Below are 18414 nucleotides of genomic sequence, written 5' to 3'. Positions count from 1 at the left end.
ATTAAATCTTGTTTTACGATAACGTTAAAGATATATGTTTATAAATTTGTATTTATTCAAAATCACATTACAATCTATACAAAATTCTAACAAAATTAATTCAGAATCTGTCAACATATATATAATCAAGCAACTTTTAACGACGATTCGATCTTGTAAACAGCTATGATTTCCTTATCGTTCATAAAACACTTTGATCTGGCACAAGTTTTCTTTCTCTCTTGAATAACGTCACTTCCACTTTCTTCGGTGCACAGCGGAACATTTTGCACGTCGCGATCTCGTCCGATATGTCGATGCCAGACGCATCGAATCGCATGCATCGTGTCGCATATACCGGTAGCGGAAGCGGCGTCGGACCGTATTCGTTCTCCGAGGCCGGGCACAGCGGTATGCCGTGTCCAAGCCGGCTATGCTATACCGCCGCCAATAATTCCGCTATTTCGGGCCGTCTAATTTGGGCCCGGTGACGCTAATGCTTTTAACGGCAGCGTTGATAGCGGAGCATCATCCAGCGCCGTGTCGGCCACCACCACCGCCGCCAGCAATAACCACCGGAACGGCGAGAGTTCGGTGGTGGCGAAACGGCCGCTCGCTGCAGTCTCCCGAGGGCTTGGGCCTCCTACTGCCACCCGCGAAGGCTGGTTCTCCGATCCTTAAGGTAAAAATCAACCCTTTCGTATCCGTCCTGCCTCAGCATTTTCTGCATTTTTCCGCGAATCCGAAAAAATCGTAATTCTTTCAAAAAAGCAATTAGTCCATTTCGGATACAATTAACAACTGGTTAAGTGTGACAATATTTGGAGCGGAGGGACTGTATCTTGCAGTTATTAAAAATTCTCGTAAAGTCGGTGATTAATTTTGAATTTTTCAGTGCAATTATTGGTACGGTTTTTCATACAGTATTCGGTGTCGTTAAATTATGATAATTGAAGTGAAAAATCTGTAATTCTTGGCCTTGTCTAAGATTAATTTATATATATATATATATATATTGATGCGTGTACATCTATTGCAATAAAGATAATAATTAGACGATTATTAAAAGATCCATATCTTTTGTTCCATAACAAAAGAATGACATTAGACCATGTGGCAGTAGTATTGTTTCGAAAGCTTTTTTAACTGATACATGCAATGTATGTGCAGGTTTATTTATATTAACTTCCATAATCTTTTGGAAAAATGTAATGATACATATATATACATTCAGTAATTTTGAAAAAGTTAATTATGATGGATACGAATTATGAAGGAGATGACTCATTGAAATACTGACCTTTTTAATGCCAAATTTGATAAGAATCAATTATGGAAATCTCAGAAGCAACTCTTTGTTTCAAGAATAGTATATGTTATTTATAAATGTTATTTTTACTCCAAATGCGTCGCTGTTTCTGGCGTACATACAAAACACACTAAATTCTTTTATATTTTTTTTTAAAAAAAGATATAAAATTCAGGTTAATTTTATTTATTTTTTATTTTTAATATAAAAAAGAAAACAATGATGCAATTAAAAATTGAATTGAATCCTGTTATGTTCTGAAAACGTAATTATAATATTTATAATTACGTCTACAATTAAATCGAAATAATTCTGAATTCGCAATTGAGGAGGATTTGATCGATACTTTGCATTACTTTAAAGCGTTAGATTTCTCTTTGTGCGAATTTCACCATTTCTCGCGGCTTTTACGAAATGCTTTTCGTCAATTTTACCAAGTCCGAAAACGGGAGCGCGGTCTACGGAAACTGCATTCCTGTATCCGAAAATACGTGACCGTCGACGAAGCGAAAATTCGACGAGGCCGTCATCGTGAGTCGGCGAGCTTCAAGTAACAGGATGGTAAAGTGATCGTTGGCGTGCTGCCACGTGGAATCATTTACTAAAAGTCACGGCTGCGCGATCGAAATGTGTAAGTAACGACAAATAGGATTGGAAGGATGAAATCGCGAATTGAAGTAGGATTAAACACAGGGTGAAATTAATCGGTTTGAAGTCGGATCAAACACACGCGATCCGTTACAACGAACGGTCATGTATAAAAAAAGCTAAGCGCATCAAATCAAATAACAAGTTATTTATTTATTAAAAAAAAGTGACAGGCAAGATAAGGAAATTAACGTGTTGCTACTTAACTTATTTTTAGCCAAAAAGAAAATTTAAAAGAAACACCAAAAAATATTTAAATCTTTAAAATTTCTATGGTGTTTTTTATGAAGTACATTCATGTGTCTGTATTTCTATCGATTACGTGAAAACTTTTGCCAAATCAAATGAAAGAATAATTCGATACAACAGTAAACACAATCCACAACCTATTCTTTTTTTCAAAAATTCAAAAAAATTAATCTGAGAAATATTGAGAAGAAAACAACTTTTAAAAAATTTTTAAACAGTGAATTAGTGGCATCACTGTGTCCTTTTAATTGTTTTTCAATATCTGACTAATGGCTATTTCCATCAATGTAGTTTAACTTTAATCTCAGTTCAACTTACTCTTCATCTTTTTTTTAAATTTTTAAAACTAAAAAAAAGATGAAGAGTAAATTGAGCCGAGATTAAAGTTAATCTATATTGGTGGGCATAAAAAATTGATATAGTAAACCGCGATGAAGAAGAAACAGTTTGATGAACGAAATTCTTTTTGCTGAAATCGCAATCGTTTCGCTCGATTCCTCTGGCGAACTTTCATTCATTCGTCGTTAAGCCGAAAACTCGCGCGAAATCGCGTGGTAATCTCGACGAGGAATCTCTGCGACGAGCACTTCCTCGCGGTAGCATTCGGAGGCGTCTACCTACACGCTGCAACTCGCCCGGCCTATTTATAAAGTGCGACCTCGTGGCACACACCGCGTTCGCCACTACCGCCTACCTATCATGGTCGTCCCGCGTGCAAATCAGCGCGCTGTCTAGCCCGCTTCTTCCTAATTTCCGAACGTACCGAAAAACGGGTCAGAGCTATTTTCGCGCGAAACGGCCCTCAAAAGCCGCGAAAGTGACGACGGCGATGCTTCGTTAGAGCACGCAACGCCGCGTGCACCACGTGTGCGCACCACCTCGTCTCCACTTCGCTCTCTCGCCTTTGTTATCCTCAATAACGGAGCGAATCTCGCAATCTGGGAACGATCTAGGACAAATCTGGGAACGTCACGAAGAAGAAGGTAGGCGTTTGATTCGCTAACGCCACGCGAAGTTTAGCCATGCGATCCGCACATAAAACTTTAATCCGATCGCGATCCCTGCCGTATCGCGTATCTGATATGACGTTGGATTCATTGCAATACGTGATCGTATCGGTGAATTAAATCTGAATTAAACCTCGCAAGAAATCGAAGTCGTCTGACGCTCTAATCGAAAAAAAAATATAAAACGTATTTAGAGAATAAGAATACGGAACGTATTCAAAATTGATATTGATGACATATACAATAAATAATATAAATAACATGTGCAACAATTAAATTTACATAGCACATGTAATAAATCTTGGTTCATAATTTGAAGGAAAATATACAGGTGAAATTACAATTTTACAGAATAACTCGAATATCGCTTTATATCATAAATATTAGTTTTTCAGAAACACAAATATATTAGTCACACATCAAATATTAATTCTCTGTCTAACATACGAGATTCCACTTACGCATCGAGAACTCTAATCTTTCATTGCATTCGCTTATCAAAAGAGACTTTCATTGCGAATAATCGCCTATCGAATTAAAATGGTTTAGCGGGCTGTAACACCTCATAAGAAAAAATCCCTAACTCAGAAATTAAAAAAATGAACAAATCTTTTGTGGCTCCAATATTCTTAAATAAGACGGCGAGAATTTTTTTTTTTTTACTTTGATATTGGTAGGAAAAAAGTAAAATTGTAAATATTATTCTTTCCTAATAGTTCTGTTTACTTTTCTAGGCGTCCAGTCGAGGCGGCGCGTGCCGAAATGTCGGGAATAGAAGGTGAGAGCCTCTTTACGAGCTCCGTCACGACCATGTTGCTTGAGTATCACCGTAGATAGATAAACACGAGTGTCAGTGGAGGAAGTCACAGGAACGAGCGTAATTCAGCGTATGCGTGCAAAAATGTAATGTTCAATATGATCAAACCGTGTAACAAATCAAAATGTGTAACCAGAATGCAGAGCGTATTAACCAAAGACTCTGGACGACCGCATTCTATCGCAATATGAAAACGTACCTCTGTCTACTGCCTCTCCGGGATGCAAACAGTTTACATCCTGTCGCATTTCTGCGATATTATAATCCGCTGTGTTCGCCGCTGCACTGACGATGTTTATTATTAACAAGAAGCGTTCACCGAGCTACGTCATCGATCCTCATAAAACACTGTCTGCCTGTCTGCGAAACGGCCAAAAATAATAAGAATCGTATATGTATATTAATCTTGTGTGTGTCGACAGAACTGAGATTAAAAAACACATGAGTTCAGTACATTTTCATCCTACCACTTTATAAAACGATATCTTCTTCGAGCACAATGTTTTAAAGATTAATAATTATTGTAATATTTTAAAAAAAACTTAATAAGAGATTGTTGCATCTTATTTTACATAACTTATAGTTTTTGGAGTTACACATACGGAAAAAAAAGATGTATTAATATAGCATTAGTCGATAGCATCTAATTGAACATAATCTTGTTAAGTCACTGACAGTATTAATAAAATAAATACGCCATGTTCTTGTTTTAATAAAATTTGTTATTTGTTTCATTATAATACTGTTATTGAATGAACAAAATTATTTTCAACTGGACTACTATTGGGCTAATATTGTTAATACAACATTAATTATTTCCGCATAGAAATCGAATGCAAATTTTTCAAAAGCACAAACATATATTGTCGAACATCAAAGATTTCTTTGCCTCTGACACATGAAATTCCACGACTAACGCATCGAGGACTTTAATCTTTCAAGCCGCGTTGCATTCGCTCGATCAAAAGAGACATCTTTCATTGCGGATGATCGCTTCTCATATCTTTTTCCGATTAACGTAAGTGTACTTGCAATTGCTGAACGATCATTATCTTCAACTCGTTTTTGCAGATTCGCAGGACGCGTCGGAGCAGGATGACGCTCAAGATGAGACCACGGAGACAGTGGGAGTCAGCCATGAGGTAGCGAGCACGATAGAGGAATCGGATAGCTCAGAGTCGACAGAGTCTTTGTCGGAAAAATCGTCGACGAAGGAGCCGGAGGAGGAACAAGAGGAAGTTAAGGAAAAGGAACGAGAAGAAGTAAAGGAGAAGGAACGAGAGGAAGTGGAAGAGACGCGAGCGAGGGAGACGCCGAGTTGCGAAGAGACGCAAAAGGAAGAAACGTCGGCCTCAGGTTGGTAAGCCGCGCATTTCGATCTGCTTATCAAGCACCTACAGCCCTTACGGAAATGCAATTCAATACAATGGCCAATTAAAAATTGGAAATTACTTATTTTGAATGGATAACAGTGATAATCAATAATTGTGTTTTTAATATTCAAAATAAGCAATTAATCATTACCTTTCGGTATTAAATTTGTGTATGAATATCAAGAAGTAAAGAAAGAGAATTCGAGAAATTAGTAACGAAAAAATGTACTTGAGTACGAACGAAATTTTATGCAAGAAAATCATTAAGCTTCGAATGTTGCGAGATGCTTGAATTAAATATGATATAAAAATATTAAGTAATTAACACGAACAATAAATGCAAACAGTAATATCACTATACAATGTGTTATGGCATTGGTCTAAGAGGTACAACTTAGAAATTTTTGCGTATACACTTTTGATACACGAAATTTAATTATGTCAAAAACTAAAGGACTGCTATTAAGAATGTTACACGTTTGTATAACACGTTTGAAGAATAAGATACATTGTATCAAAATATATCGTTGAAACAGTAAGTTAGAATACACAGTAGACGTACACTTTGGTTTCTGAGAATTTGAAAATTTGATCTCGTGCCATCTTGCTTTTGTTACCTCCTTCCAACATTAGATACTTTGATATAATTAAACTTGCGAGAGAAATTAAAGCGCACCTGCGCTTGAATTTAGGTAAATAATACAATTCTGTTATATCTGATATTAGGAGAATTATTTCGCGAAACGTGATGCGTTTTCAACTTTTGAAAATTTAGGTTTACGTTGATTTCCGGCTCGATTCTTCAGTTAGAAAAAATTAATTTCCGCTTATCTATCTTTAACGTTGAGAAATTCTTCGTTCGAAATTAAGTACGGCGTTTCTGGGACATCTCGCGCGCCGGTTAAAATAGAAATTCTATCAACTTTAAAGAAATTGCGCACCAACGCACTGCGTTCGAGACGGCGTGTTTACCCCGTCGCACTTGTCGGAACCAATCGGCGCTGCTCACCCAAGTCGTCGACGTGTTTGCGTTAGCGCTGCCATTATTCGCATCGACGTTCACGGCGTTTATTTGAATAGCGACGTCAGCGGATAGTTCGGCGCGGATATACGGCGATCTGCGTTTCGCGGTGTGTTTCAAGGAAATCTAAACTTTCTTACGCGCGAACTATTTCGGTCGCGCGCTACAGGTTCCCGCGTTATTTACAAATCTTACGTTCTCGCGGCCGATATACAATTATACACACAGTTACCCGATACTACAATGGAAATGCCCGATTTAAATTCTCGGAATATGAAATATTGTTACGCACAACGGAGACTGATGGCGCTCTCAAAAATAGAATTATTGACGAGAACGAGAGAGGGAGAAAGAGAAAGAAGAGAAGTGTAGAGAGCGAAAGAGAGAGAGAAAGAGGGAAAAACATAAGGCGATAGAAATAGCATAGAGGGAAAATACGTTGTTAAACCAGGACAATGAACGGAATGAAAGAAGATGAAATAGTGTGTGAAGAAAGAGAGCAGAAAAATTGGCACAAAGACGATTCACAAGTAGAAGAGAAGTACCACAGGCTAGACGTTAGTGTGTGCAGAAAGTATAAAGCAGAAAATCTCTGTATTGCCGCTACAGTTTTGAAGTTCTCGATTCCGTTAGGCAAATCAAAAAGTGTCGTTTCTGATCCGGACGCGTTTACAGTCCGCAGAAAGAAGGCTGCGCTATACGAAAGCTTTCCCATCCGGAAAGAGAAATGGAGAATGGGCGGTTGGGGAGCAATAAGTGGAACGCGCAACAACTGGGGTACAACCAATGTTATGTATCTGTGCGCACGTTCGTCCGCTACCTTGTCCCATTTTTGAATGCAATAACAGGCAATAATTTAAATGGAATACATTTCCGGATTACTTTTTAATTTTTAAACGACGGCGGTAAATACGGGACGGCTTTCAGCCGCCAATAGAGCGTGTTAGGGCGAGAAGCAAGAACAACTTATTGTTAGCCAGGCGTCACTTCCTTCTGTCAAATCATATAGCGTCAGGCAGCCTCAATTCTCTGACATTATTTCGCAATCGGCGTCATTGTAACGCCTTCGTATTCCAAAAATAAAAATGCGACATTGACGGTTGCATTGACGGTGCAATAACAACGCGACAAATGTGATTAATGAGACAGGCGAGGCGCGGCGGTTAGGCTGTTATTAGACGATCCCCGCTGCGCGCAAAATCGCACAGCGCGATAAAGAAACGCGCGAGCGTTTTCGGGCTTTTGTGACTCGCCTCGTAACACGCGGGTAGTTTTACGCGGCGTGCGGCGCGCGCCCGCCTCGCCACGCCTCGCGCCGCCTCGCCCCGCTTCGCTTCGCTTCGCACAGCAGCTGCACGGGCGTCGAACGAGCGACCGAAAATAAATCCCCGCGGAGAGAGAATCCCCGTACGTTGTTTTAAATAAAGCGAGCGCGCGCGCGATAGCCGAAGCCGGTCAGCGCGCGCGTTCGGTCGCGATCTCCGCTCGCGCGAGCCGCACGTTCTTTCTCTCTCTTTCTTCCCCTCTCGAGTCCTCGCGAGTCGCGAAGAAATCGCGCGTCCGCGCGCAGCAGCAGTAGCGGCAGCGCGACAGACGATCGTAATCGGGTAAAAATATATTGTGTGTTCCAATAGCGCATTAAAACTCACTGCAGTGCGCGGCCTCTCTTCCTCTCTTCCTCGCGTTTGCTCGCTCGCGCGCGATCGTCCGCGGTCGCGCATCCCCTAGGAGAGGAGGATTAGCGGTGCAATCGCGATACGATCGTGCGATACGTCCGAGGTATCGAAGCTCGCGCGCCGCGGATTCGCGCGGGACGGATTGTCGCGCGCGAAAACCGGTTGTTTTACAATGCTTCTAACAAAACTGCCCCGCGACCCGCTCCCAGCTCGCGAGACGCTCTTAAAACGCGCGACGCGTTGACGTGCCGAAGAGAGACGTGCCGAAGCGGCTGGACGTGCGCGAGGTCTTGACAACGCGTGTTTCTTCGTGGAGCGATAAGCGAGCGTGGAGCGAGTTACATTCGAAAACGTGGTGTCGACGTGTGGAAATAACGCGTTGTTTTTTCTTTTTCTCTTTTCGGTTGGATTTAACGTGGACGAGTACGATTTGTCAAAATTTATAGTCTAATCTCTCTCGCGATCATAAAACAGTGCTTCTTCAGTTAAACGAATATCTGAATAGTGTTTTCATTTATGTAATATTTTGTCATTAGTATTTCTCTTATCGTTTATAGAATAATTTACGCTGCTCTACTTTCACGGTTTTTTTTTTCAATCGTGCGATATATGCGACAACTAAAATATAATCCGAGTGTAAAGGTGGCATGGATGGTGCTTTTGAAAACGCGAATGTCGAAAGCTCGGAGGATCTTGACGAAGGTCTCTGTTTAAAACGATAAATCGTTGCAAAGTAATTTCAGGAAGCGAGAAGCGAGTATGAGTAAATCACCGACGCGAGCAATCGAATTGTACATAATTCAGTCGAGAAGCACCACTTGTCAAGATTTACACTCGGACTCTTCAATCACGGATTAAAAATAGCGATCGTTCTGGCAGAAAAGAGCGCAGTGAGTTTTCTTCCGCTATTCGACTAGCAGTATTTTACCGCGGGCAACATTTTCTTCGCAAAGTCTGAAAACATAGTAGGTATGCGTTTTCACACTTGCGTATATATACATAATACATATATGCATAGTTTTATTCTAACGTATAGAATTGATTTCCTCGTCAGTTAATTTTTATACAATACCTTTTATGTAATATTTTTATATAATTATCTGCCAATGAATCCATGTTAATTATTTTATTAAATATTATATAGAATATAAAAATATAAAGTCCATATAAACTGTACATAGTTATAAGTATATTGGAGATGCTAAAAATATTTATCTTTGTTACATAACGATCCAGTGATCATTACATATACATACAATACGAATGAAAAATTTGTCTGCTTCTTTTAAAATCATACAAAGAAATATATTGATTAAAGAAATTATATATTTTGCAATAATTTACGATATTCAGCGATATAACAAAATTAACAATTGTAGAAAATAGAAACAAAAAGCGCGATAATTATTTTCATTAAAATTTTTATAAAGCGATAATCAATTTTAGAGCAAAACCAATATGATGAATTTTATATAAGCTCTACCTTCTTAGATAATCTAATCGAATAGACTCGATGTGATTATACATATGAATAATTTTCAATTACCGTCCTATCTTTCCTCCGCAGCAGAGCTGGCGACCGTCACGAGAAGCGCGTCGTCGGACGACGGCGCGCCGGTGTCGGGGGTAGCCGCGAGGCAGGCGGAACCGGGTGTAGGGGTGCCATTGGCAACCACCGTCGACGTCGGAGACGGACAGCAGCGTCGCACCAGCGGCGGCGGTGCCAGCGCGGCAGTCGGTGAGTGGAATTCATTGCCGGTACTGGTAGAACGTCTGCGCGAGGCGCTCGAGCGATCCCTGGCAGCGGGTTGCCAGCGGGGCGACGAGCCGACGGCGACGTCGCACGCCGCGCTCGGCGTCGGCGCCGGCACCGACGTGGTCGGCGACCGATCACCCTGCGCGCGCCGTTGTATGGAACTGGCGTTGCTCGGCAGCGACCACGGTTGCGACCACGACGTGCCCGTATCGAGGAAGGACGAGCTCAAGTTCCTGGAGGATCTGCTGCTGTCGGACATCCAGACCGCGCTCTCCCGTTTGCGCGAGACGCTCGAGCGCACGGACGTCGCGACGCTCGCGAAGCACGGCGGCGTGTCGGATCCCACGAGTAAGCTACATCTCCTGCGGCTGGTGTCGAGTCTGCTGTCGCGGCTGCAGGTGCCGGTGGAAGAGAGGGAATCGGGTGGCGGCGGGGGCGACAGGACGATCGACGTCGCGACGCAGGGTGGCAACGGCGCGCCGCCCGGACGAAGACGGCGCCCCGTCAGGCACACCATCGGCGTCTCCGCCGAGGAGATCGCGCGTGCGAGAAGGCAGTTGGAGGAGAGCAGCGCTGACCTGGCGAGACTGAACGACCAGGTGTTCTCGATTGAGCGACTCGAACCACTGTTGCCCGCGTCGTTGAACTCGACGAGCGGCGAGAGGCCGCACGTGGAGGAGATCCATGACAAATACACGAAGGACGTGATCAATCAGCGTCAGTCGTTGCGCGACAAGAATAAGGACACCGGTGGATACCGGCCGCAGCTGCAGATCCCGCCGCAGATCGGTTACGCGGATCGGCCGGCGATCGCAACTAGAACGGTGGATGAGTCGAACGCGCGCCAGACCCGATATCAGAACGACGGTTACCAGGAGAAGGTGAGCGACGACGACGAGGAAACCGCGATCAAGAGAGCGTGCGAGGAGAAGAGTCGGGTGACGAAACTCGCGGCGGCGCTTCGACAACGCGCGGAACTGATCAGCGCCGGCAGGTGCAACAACGGCGGCAACAAGTTCGCGGCGAAAAAGTCGAAGATCAAGCGCGCCAACACTATCGACATACCGAGCTACCTGAAATTACAGACCGACGGTCTCGGTTACGACAATCCCGGTTGCGTAGTGCTGCGACGTCCCATCAACGTGGGCGACAAGATCACCACGAACGCGCCCAATCTCGCCGTGCCGTCGTTCCAGCCGAGAACGGAGAACGACAAGAAGTTCCTGGCGCTGATCAGCCGGAACAACGAGAACACGTCGGTGTACAACGCCACGCCTGCCTTTGTCAAATCTTTTGGCTACACCAAGGCAGCGGACATGTCGCAGACGAACGAGAACTGGAACAGCCGGTTCTCGAACATCAAGACCGCTTTCGACAAGCCTTCGTCTACGAATGACATCGACAAGTCGTCACCGAGGCTGCAGAACACCGTGAAACGCTTCCCGAATACTCCCCAAAACACTCCCCAAACGTCTCCTCAAATTTCGATGGGCAAGAAGACGCCGATCGACAGCGGCGGCGCGGCGCACAACGGTTTCCCGTTCGCAAACGCAAACGTGCCGCAGCCGGACGCGGGCTTCAGACACGCTCCTTCGTCGCTGTTTCGGAAGATCGAGAAGCCCTGCACCCCGACGTCCCCGCCCGGCCATCACTGGCCAAGGGACAACGCGCCACCGTCCGGAAATTCCTTACGCGAGAAAGCCAAGATATTCGACCGAAACGGCAACCAGTCTCAACCGCCGTTCAACGTGAACGAGAATATTAAAAAATCCGCTTTCCCACGACCACCGTGGATCGAGCATGATCGAAATGACAGCAAATCGAACAAAATGGTCACTGAGAACGGACGGCTCGATTACCGGTTGTTCTGCAAGCAGTTCGCGCCCTTTGTCGGCAAAAACGCTACCCCGGAAGTCAAAAGCGTCGAGGATTCTCGCAAGCGCAACGAACACTCGAACGCGCATCGCAAGAATTTGGCGCCATTAAACGAGAAGCGAGAACGAGAAGGCGTGGTGGACGGGAAAATTTCTTTCAGGGTGTTCCCCGAGAAAGGACCGCAGGTGCAGTATCGCCCGAGTGAGCCGCGTCGCGTCGTCGAGGAATCTGTTCAGGATAAATTTGATCTTCGCAGCGAGAAGAGTGTCTTTGAACCACTGGCCCCGGTGCGCAATAATAAAGATTCCGGAGCTTCGTTCGCGGGGAACGCACCGATCGATGCGATGTTCAGAGGTAGCTCGTCCGTGGCCATACAGACGGGCGTCAACGACGACGGTCATCCTGAGGAGGCGCGAGTGTTTCGAGTGACTCCTAGGGTCGCAAAGGGGCCACCGTCTGCGTACAATAATGCATCCGTCCAAACCCACGAATCGGGAGTGCAGGAAGCTAAAGATCATTGGACTCCTCAGTACGACACGATTTCGACATCAGATTCGAGTAGTTACCGTCCTGTCGGGGATTCGAGTCATTTTGTCCTGGATCACAATCGTAATTATCACTTAACAACCGATATTGCTGCGAGAAACGAAACTCTGCCCTTAGCGAACAAGAATGCTTACGACCTTATCAAGAAAGACACCGTTTCCGTGCCGTATTCGACGGAGAAGATTCCTTTTCAACCGATTTCCGGCCTAGAATCGCCGGAACAGCGCGAGTCAATTTTCCGAACGAGTCCGCGATGTGAAAATTATTTCTCGCCTAAATCGGTGCTCGATAATCAATCGCAAATTTATCCAACTTTTAAAATCTCGTACGTTAAACCCAACAAAGATCCGTTCGAGGAACGGATACCAAGCGTGTCGCATGAAATCGGCAAGGAAGATCTACGTACGAGCGACGGCGCCTTGCCGGAGGAACAGAATATCCAAAATCAGGATATCAGTGCGGACGCCGGTGTCGTTACGCGGTACACCTGCGCGATCGCGACTGTCGCGTCCGCGGACGTTCCAGCGGCGCGGGTCGACGGCGGACACAGACAGGAATCTGGAATGTCACCATCCTCCTCCTTGTCACCCTCACAGCTCTGGCCGTATCCCAAATCGACCGACAGCGAGACCACCACGACCGCGGAGGACGAAATACGTCGGCACAATATGTTGCAGCAGAACCTGGTCCGTCAGTTGCAAAACGAACGAACGATGCTGAACGATTATCATACGCCTGTCGTCAATCAATCTAGCAATTTTAATCAGCCTAACAGCTTTCATCAATCTCTGAGGTTTCAGCCGCTCGAAATGCCGAAAAGCCCGGAGCCGCCGAAAAGACCGGAACTGCCAAAGAGACTGGAACCGCCGAGAAGGTCGGAATCGTCGAAAAGGCCGGAACCGCCGAAAAGGCCGGAACCGCCGAAAAGGCCGGAACCGCCGAAAAGGCCGGAGCCGCCGAAGAGATCGGAACCCGGATCGCCGAGGAGATTGATACCGAGGAAATCGGAATCGCCCAGGAAGTTAGAGTCACCGAGGAAATTGGAGCCTGCACCGGCGGTCGTCACTGGTTTGCTGTCGGTAGCACCGTCCTCCGGATTCAGCGCGAAGAATCGAATCACCGCTCTCAGAGAACAGTACGAGCAACCGGGCGGTCAATCAAAATCCAGCCAAAAAGAACCGATCCCGAACGGCGCGATGGATTCCAGCGACGAGTACCTCGTGTCCTGCACCAACAGGCCGTCCAGATCCATCGTCCTGTCGAAGTCCGAGTCGTGGCATCAGCTGGCACTCTCGAAGAGCCATCACGCTACGTCACGTCCGGCACTGAGTAACTTACCGCCGCAATCCTTCGCTGGCACCGGGTCCTATCTTCCGAAACCGCCCAAGCCGAAATCGCCGTCGTCCTTCAAGATGAAGAAGCAATACGAGGCATCCTCGGACAGCGTGAAGAAGATGGAGGATAAAATACGTAGGTACTTTGACAATCCGGCGAACGACGGCGCCGCGGAGGCGAAGGACTCGAAAGGTAGACGTTTCTCGTCGCGCGACTCGGTGAAAAAGGGTCTTGTCAGTCTATCCAGAAGTCGCACCATGCCGGGGATATGCGACGAGAACCTGCGCCTGGCGATCCCGGCAGTGCCGCAGATTCCTGTAGCGAGCCTCAACAGTGCCGACGTGGACAAGGTGTTCGATGACATCTTCGAGGAGGCTACCAAAACTGACGATCATCGCTTCTGATCGGCCGATCTTTATCATGTCGGCACGATGTATACTTGGGAGACTTGGTGGCGATAAAAATGGTGTCCATTCGGATACCTTTGCGAGTAATCTTTGTGCAAAAGCCAGCGATATTTCGGCATGTTGAACATCGTGATAAAAGTACGATTCTACAATCACCTGCATTAATCTTATCACGGCTATGTAGCGATCGATCGACAACGTGGATCATTAAACTGTGATCTTGCTCACTTTGATTCGCATGGCCGGCCGTCGAGACAGCTGACATCCAGGACGACGCATCGTCGCGCATAGTTACAATAATTCTAATCAGACTGTTTACGTTAGCAGTTTGCATACGATTATTATTGTTGACTATTTGTTTTCATAAGACAATTTCTGTAAGCATTAACTAAGATTTCAGATTAACTGGGATTTAACTGTTTTTCTATACTTCCCCCCCAAGTTGGCTTCGACTACTGTCTTGAAAACGGCGTGCCCTATATACATAAAAGTGAATCCATTATTATCTCTAACTGCATTTTATACACAAAATGTCACGTGTTTCAGTCATCTTTCATGGATAATCGAAATGAAACTGAAGGCAGATACGTTAATGGGTTTGAGACCTACTGTATCTAATTTCCTGCATGTAATTCTCGCGATCTTCTCGCAATCGCCAAGATCGCTCTAAGTTTGAAATTTGTATATCAAAGCACACTTCGTATCAGCTCGCAATACTACGAGGGTGGATCTAATAGATCCGATTAGAAGCTACATCTTTGAGGAACAGAGAAGCGTTTTGCGATGTCGTTGCCCGACACGAAGCTACATAACTCTCTGCGAAAATAGCATGTTTCGTGCAACCACGGTGGAGAATTGACATACATGGTCTTCGTCCATTACGAGAGACGGTAGTGCAGATCGATTCAACGACCATCGCCACCGCCCGGTGTCCAGCGCTCCGCATCACTCTTCTCGCTCAACATCACCTCGCTTCTGATGGCACATGCGCGGGAAAAGTCGAACAACGTGGAGCCGCTATGCCGAAATCTGCTGTAACCAGCGAGAAATAGAGAACATCGCGCAACGCGTCGATTAACACCGCCGTTACTCTGCTCCGCATTACTTAGCTACGAGCCATAGAATCCGCATATATTACACGCGTGACGCTCGTGGCTCGCGCTCCTTCCCTTTCTCTCACAATTTTTTCTCTCAACCCTTTTTTCTTCTTTTTTTTTTAATCTAAATCCAAGCGAGCGCGACGCGCACGTTCTCGCGGACGGAGTCGCTAAGAGAGGACCAATGCCAATCCCCGAATAAAGCAGTGAGTCACAGCCCTTATTTTTGTTGATCCTTTTGTTACGCAGTGACGTGTACAGTTTGCACTGCTGCGAGTGTGTCTAAAGAGTGTAATCATAGTGTACGTGCGCTGGTACAATTGCAGAGCATAGCGATGCTGTGGTGGATGCTCGAGTAACTCAGCTTAGACCTCTCGAAAACATCCCCCGAAAATAAATGGACGTTCTATAAAAATCAAATTTTATCAGCAATTTTTTTTTCTCCATTTAGGATGTATAGCTCCACGATGCGCATGAATGTCGCAATTGCAGCTGCATATTTCGCAGTATTCGTGAAACGCATTACATCCAATTAATTTTTCCAGAAATTTAACAGGATTTTTTTATATTTGTGAAATTGATTTTTTTATATTTCGTGGTGCGCAATATTGCAGAATAATAATTACAATTGCACGCGCACATAATATTTTTTAATCTTATATTATATTTAATATTATATTTATTATTCTCTTTCTTTATACGAAAAATATAAAATTGAGCAACTTTTTGGACGGATGTTTTTGCACGGAGCACTTATGATATTGAGCTGGCATGGGAACAATCTTCACACACATGTTTACAAACAAAATCAACAATTTCTACGCGTAACTTTGCTTCAATGTTCAAAACTGTCATTCAATTCTGCAAATTTGCGTGAAAATTATAATTGATCCTCAGATACAAACTAGAGTAACAGAAAGCTCTTTATCGATGACCAAAATTTTACGCTAACTAAGTTGTACATCCAACAGATCTAGACATAGAAGATTTCTGAGATTAAGATTGACATTTTTTAATCTCTTCTTCTTTTCGTTGGTCCTTACGAATTATACGGAAAGAGAATGGCAAAAGAATTTGAATTCCTTACAAAACGCGTCGCCTGACCATGCAAATCTACCCATGCTTGCCGCCACATTTCGTGACGTCCTCGTGGAAGTACAAGTGCATTGTGCGGACATACTTTTTCAACGCGTGCATGGCGATGGCGGTTGATCGATCTCGGTCGATCAATGAATTTAGCATCTGTCCACTTTTTACAATCGTACTCGATTCGAAACGCCCCTTTTTTTTGTCATTTCCTCGTTACTGGCCGAGAATTACTAAAGAGATATTCAGACAATTAATATCTGTACAGACACATGTATATATTCTCCGTGATTGCCATACCCTGTTCTCATACTAAACTGTTATTGAATTTGTTTGTAAGACAACTAAATGCATGTCATCACGGGCACGCAACGAGAGTGAGAGATGAACGATTCTGCTAGATCCAGACTTTCTATTAATTCCCACCTCTGACGCCTTTGTGACCAGGATTCGAGTTATAGACAATTAAAATAGATATAGAGAGACATTAACATTTCAGTCAGATCTTAGTATGCATCTCGACGCGAGTCTAACATATCGTCCGCTTTTGAGCATTTGTAGCTTTATAGCGCCCTATTTTTTTTTCAGCTCCGAAAAAGCCGCTGTCGCCGTTTGCCAAATTTCGTCAGCTCGATAGGCAAAATAGCGCCAGTTTGTCGCCAAGGTGAGAATTGAAATTAAAACTCGACACGTAATTAAATTAATTAAAGCATGATATGTTATATTATCGATTACATTGTGATTGCTTTAATGCAGAGAGAAAGAAGAATCTGATTAATGAAAAAAAAAATATTAATTAATTTACATCTTGCTGAATGGCTCATCTTTTGTCCCGTGATTTGTCTACTTAGCCCTGTAAAATCACCGGGAACGGACTTTCGATTCAAATTTACCGAACCAACTGTACGAGACAATGCTGCGCAAATTAAGGAGCGATTACTGGCGTGGTGCCGATCGAAAACCAAAGAGTATGAGGTAAGTCATGCATCGTGTGTGTTTTGTAAAATAATATTGACCCGACACTCGCGCGGACTGTTACGACACCCTCGTATAATCTATCAAGGGAAAGCGCTACGCTGCAGTTAACGAGTTGTTGAATTACGTAAAAGAAGAGCTTCCCCCTCTGTTTCAGAACGTGCAGCTTGACAACTTCTCGACAAGCTGGAACAACGGTTTGGCATTCTGCGCGTTGATCCATCACTTCAGGCCGGATGCTTTCGACTACAATTCTCTACGTCCGGAGAATCGCAGGAAAAACTTCGAGCTCGCTTTTACGAAGGCCGAGTAAGAGCTCCGAATTTTCCCTTTCCGCACCGAGAGATGCTCTGCAATTGTTCTTCTTTTCGAGAGTTCCATTAATTAATTATTTCTTCTTTATTATTTGCAATATCCTGCAAGAACTTTTCATCTTTCTTGCAGCGAAGTCGCTGGAATCGCGCCGCTACTTGACGTCGAGGACATGGTGATGATGCAACGGCCGGACTGGAAGTGCGTCTTCACATACGTACAGTCGATCTATCGTCGCTTTAAGGATGAGGACTAGCGGCTTAGCTTATAAATCAGCAACAGCAGCAACGTAATTCCACTTCACGCCAAGACATAACACGACCGCCTACTTGTAGAACAAAGTTTTTTTTTTACTTCGTACGTGGCTAGAATAACAGCCATTTATTTTTTTTATATACATACAGGATTGCGGTGTTCCTGTGGACACATGTAAATCTGGTAGTTAAGCGTAGAATTTCAGACAATGTCTTATAATGAATGATGACGATGACAATGATGACGGCAACGATGATGATGATGATGATGAGTCATTGAAGTCGGTCTCACAATCGCGTGAGAAGCTATATGCATTCGTACATGTCTTATATTTTCATATTTCTCGCATATTTTCCTGGCACGCAGCCTTTACTAACGTGTAACTACTTTCTACCGATGCTGATGCAGCGGCTAAGATGATTTATTTCTACATATATATACGTACGTGAAAATACACGATAGTATTTACGTGTAAGCAAAATGTGTAAAATCGCTAAAATTAGTGACATTAGCGTCGATATTATAAAAACTAATTAAAACGCCTTGAGAGTACCAAAGAAATTTCTCAAATAAATATGTGATATAATAAGAATTTTTCAATTATTCTCCTGATACGTTATATCTTATAGATTTTTAAGTTTGAACCTTTGCGATTCTTAAATCTTGTGAAATTCTCAAAATTCTTAAAATT

At 44.0% G+C, this 18414-nt stretch overlaps 2 protein-coding genes across 5 annotated transcripts; both read left to right on the top strand.

The window, feature by feature from the left end:
- Positions 1-519: 519 nt before the first annotated feature.
- On the top strand, positions 520-18315 carry LOC105456398 (smoothelin-like protein 1). Of its 4 annotated transcripts, XM_011700375.1 has the most exons (8): positions 520-661; positions 3927-3970; positions 5081-5365; positions 9647-9817; positions 16770-16845; positions 17033-17156; positions 17314-17465; positions 17601-18315. In XM_011700375.1, exons 2-8 carry the CDS (start codon positions 3955-3957, stop codon positions 17722-17724), a joined length of 948 nt encoding a protein of 315 aa, XP_011698677.1. In that variant the 5' UTR covers positions 520-661; positions 3927-3954; the 3' UTR covers positions 17725-18315. The 4 variants fall into 4 exon arrangements, 3 of the variants coding, with proteins under 3 accessions (XP_011698677.1, XP_011698675.1, XP_011698676.1); XM_011700373.1 differs by lacking the exon at positions 9647-9817; XM_011700374.1 differs by lacking the exons at positions 520-661; positions 9647-9817 and adding an exon at positions 2554-3168.
- On the top strand, positions 9991-14409 carry LOC105456413. The gene has a single exon (XM_011700408.1). The coding sequence runs from the start codon at positions 9991-9993 to the stop codon at positions 13993-13995; it is 4005 nt and encodes a 1334-aa protein (XP_011698710.1). The 3' UTR covers positions 13996-14409.
- Positions 18316-18414: the final 99 nt, after the last annotated feature.

This window comes from Wasmannia auropunctata, unplaced genomic scaffold (genome assembly GCF_000956235.1).
Source record: "Wasmannia auropunctata unplaced genomic scaffold, wasmannia.A_1.0 LD335690.1, whole genome shotgun sequence".
NCBI lineage: Eukaryota > Metazoa > Arthropoda > Insecta > Hymenoptera > Formicidae > Wasmannia > Wasmannia auropunctata.
This window is presented reverse-complemented; position numbering and strand designations above follow the sequence as displayed.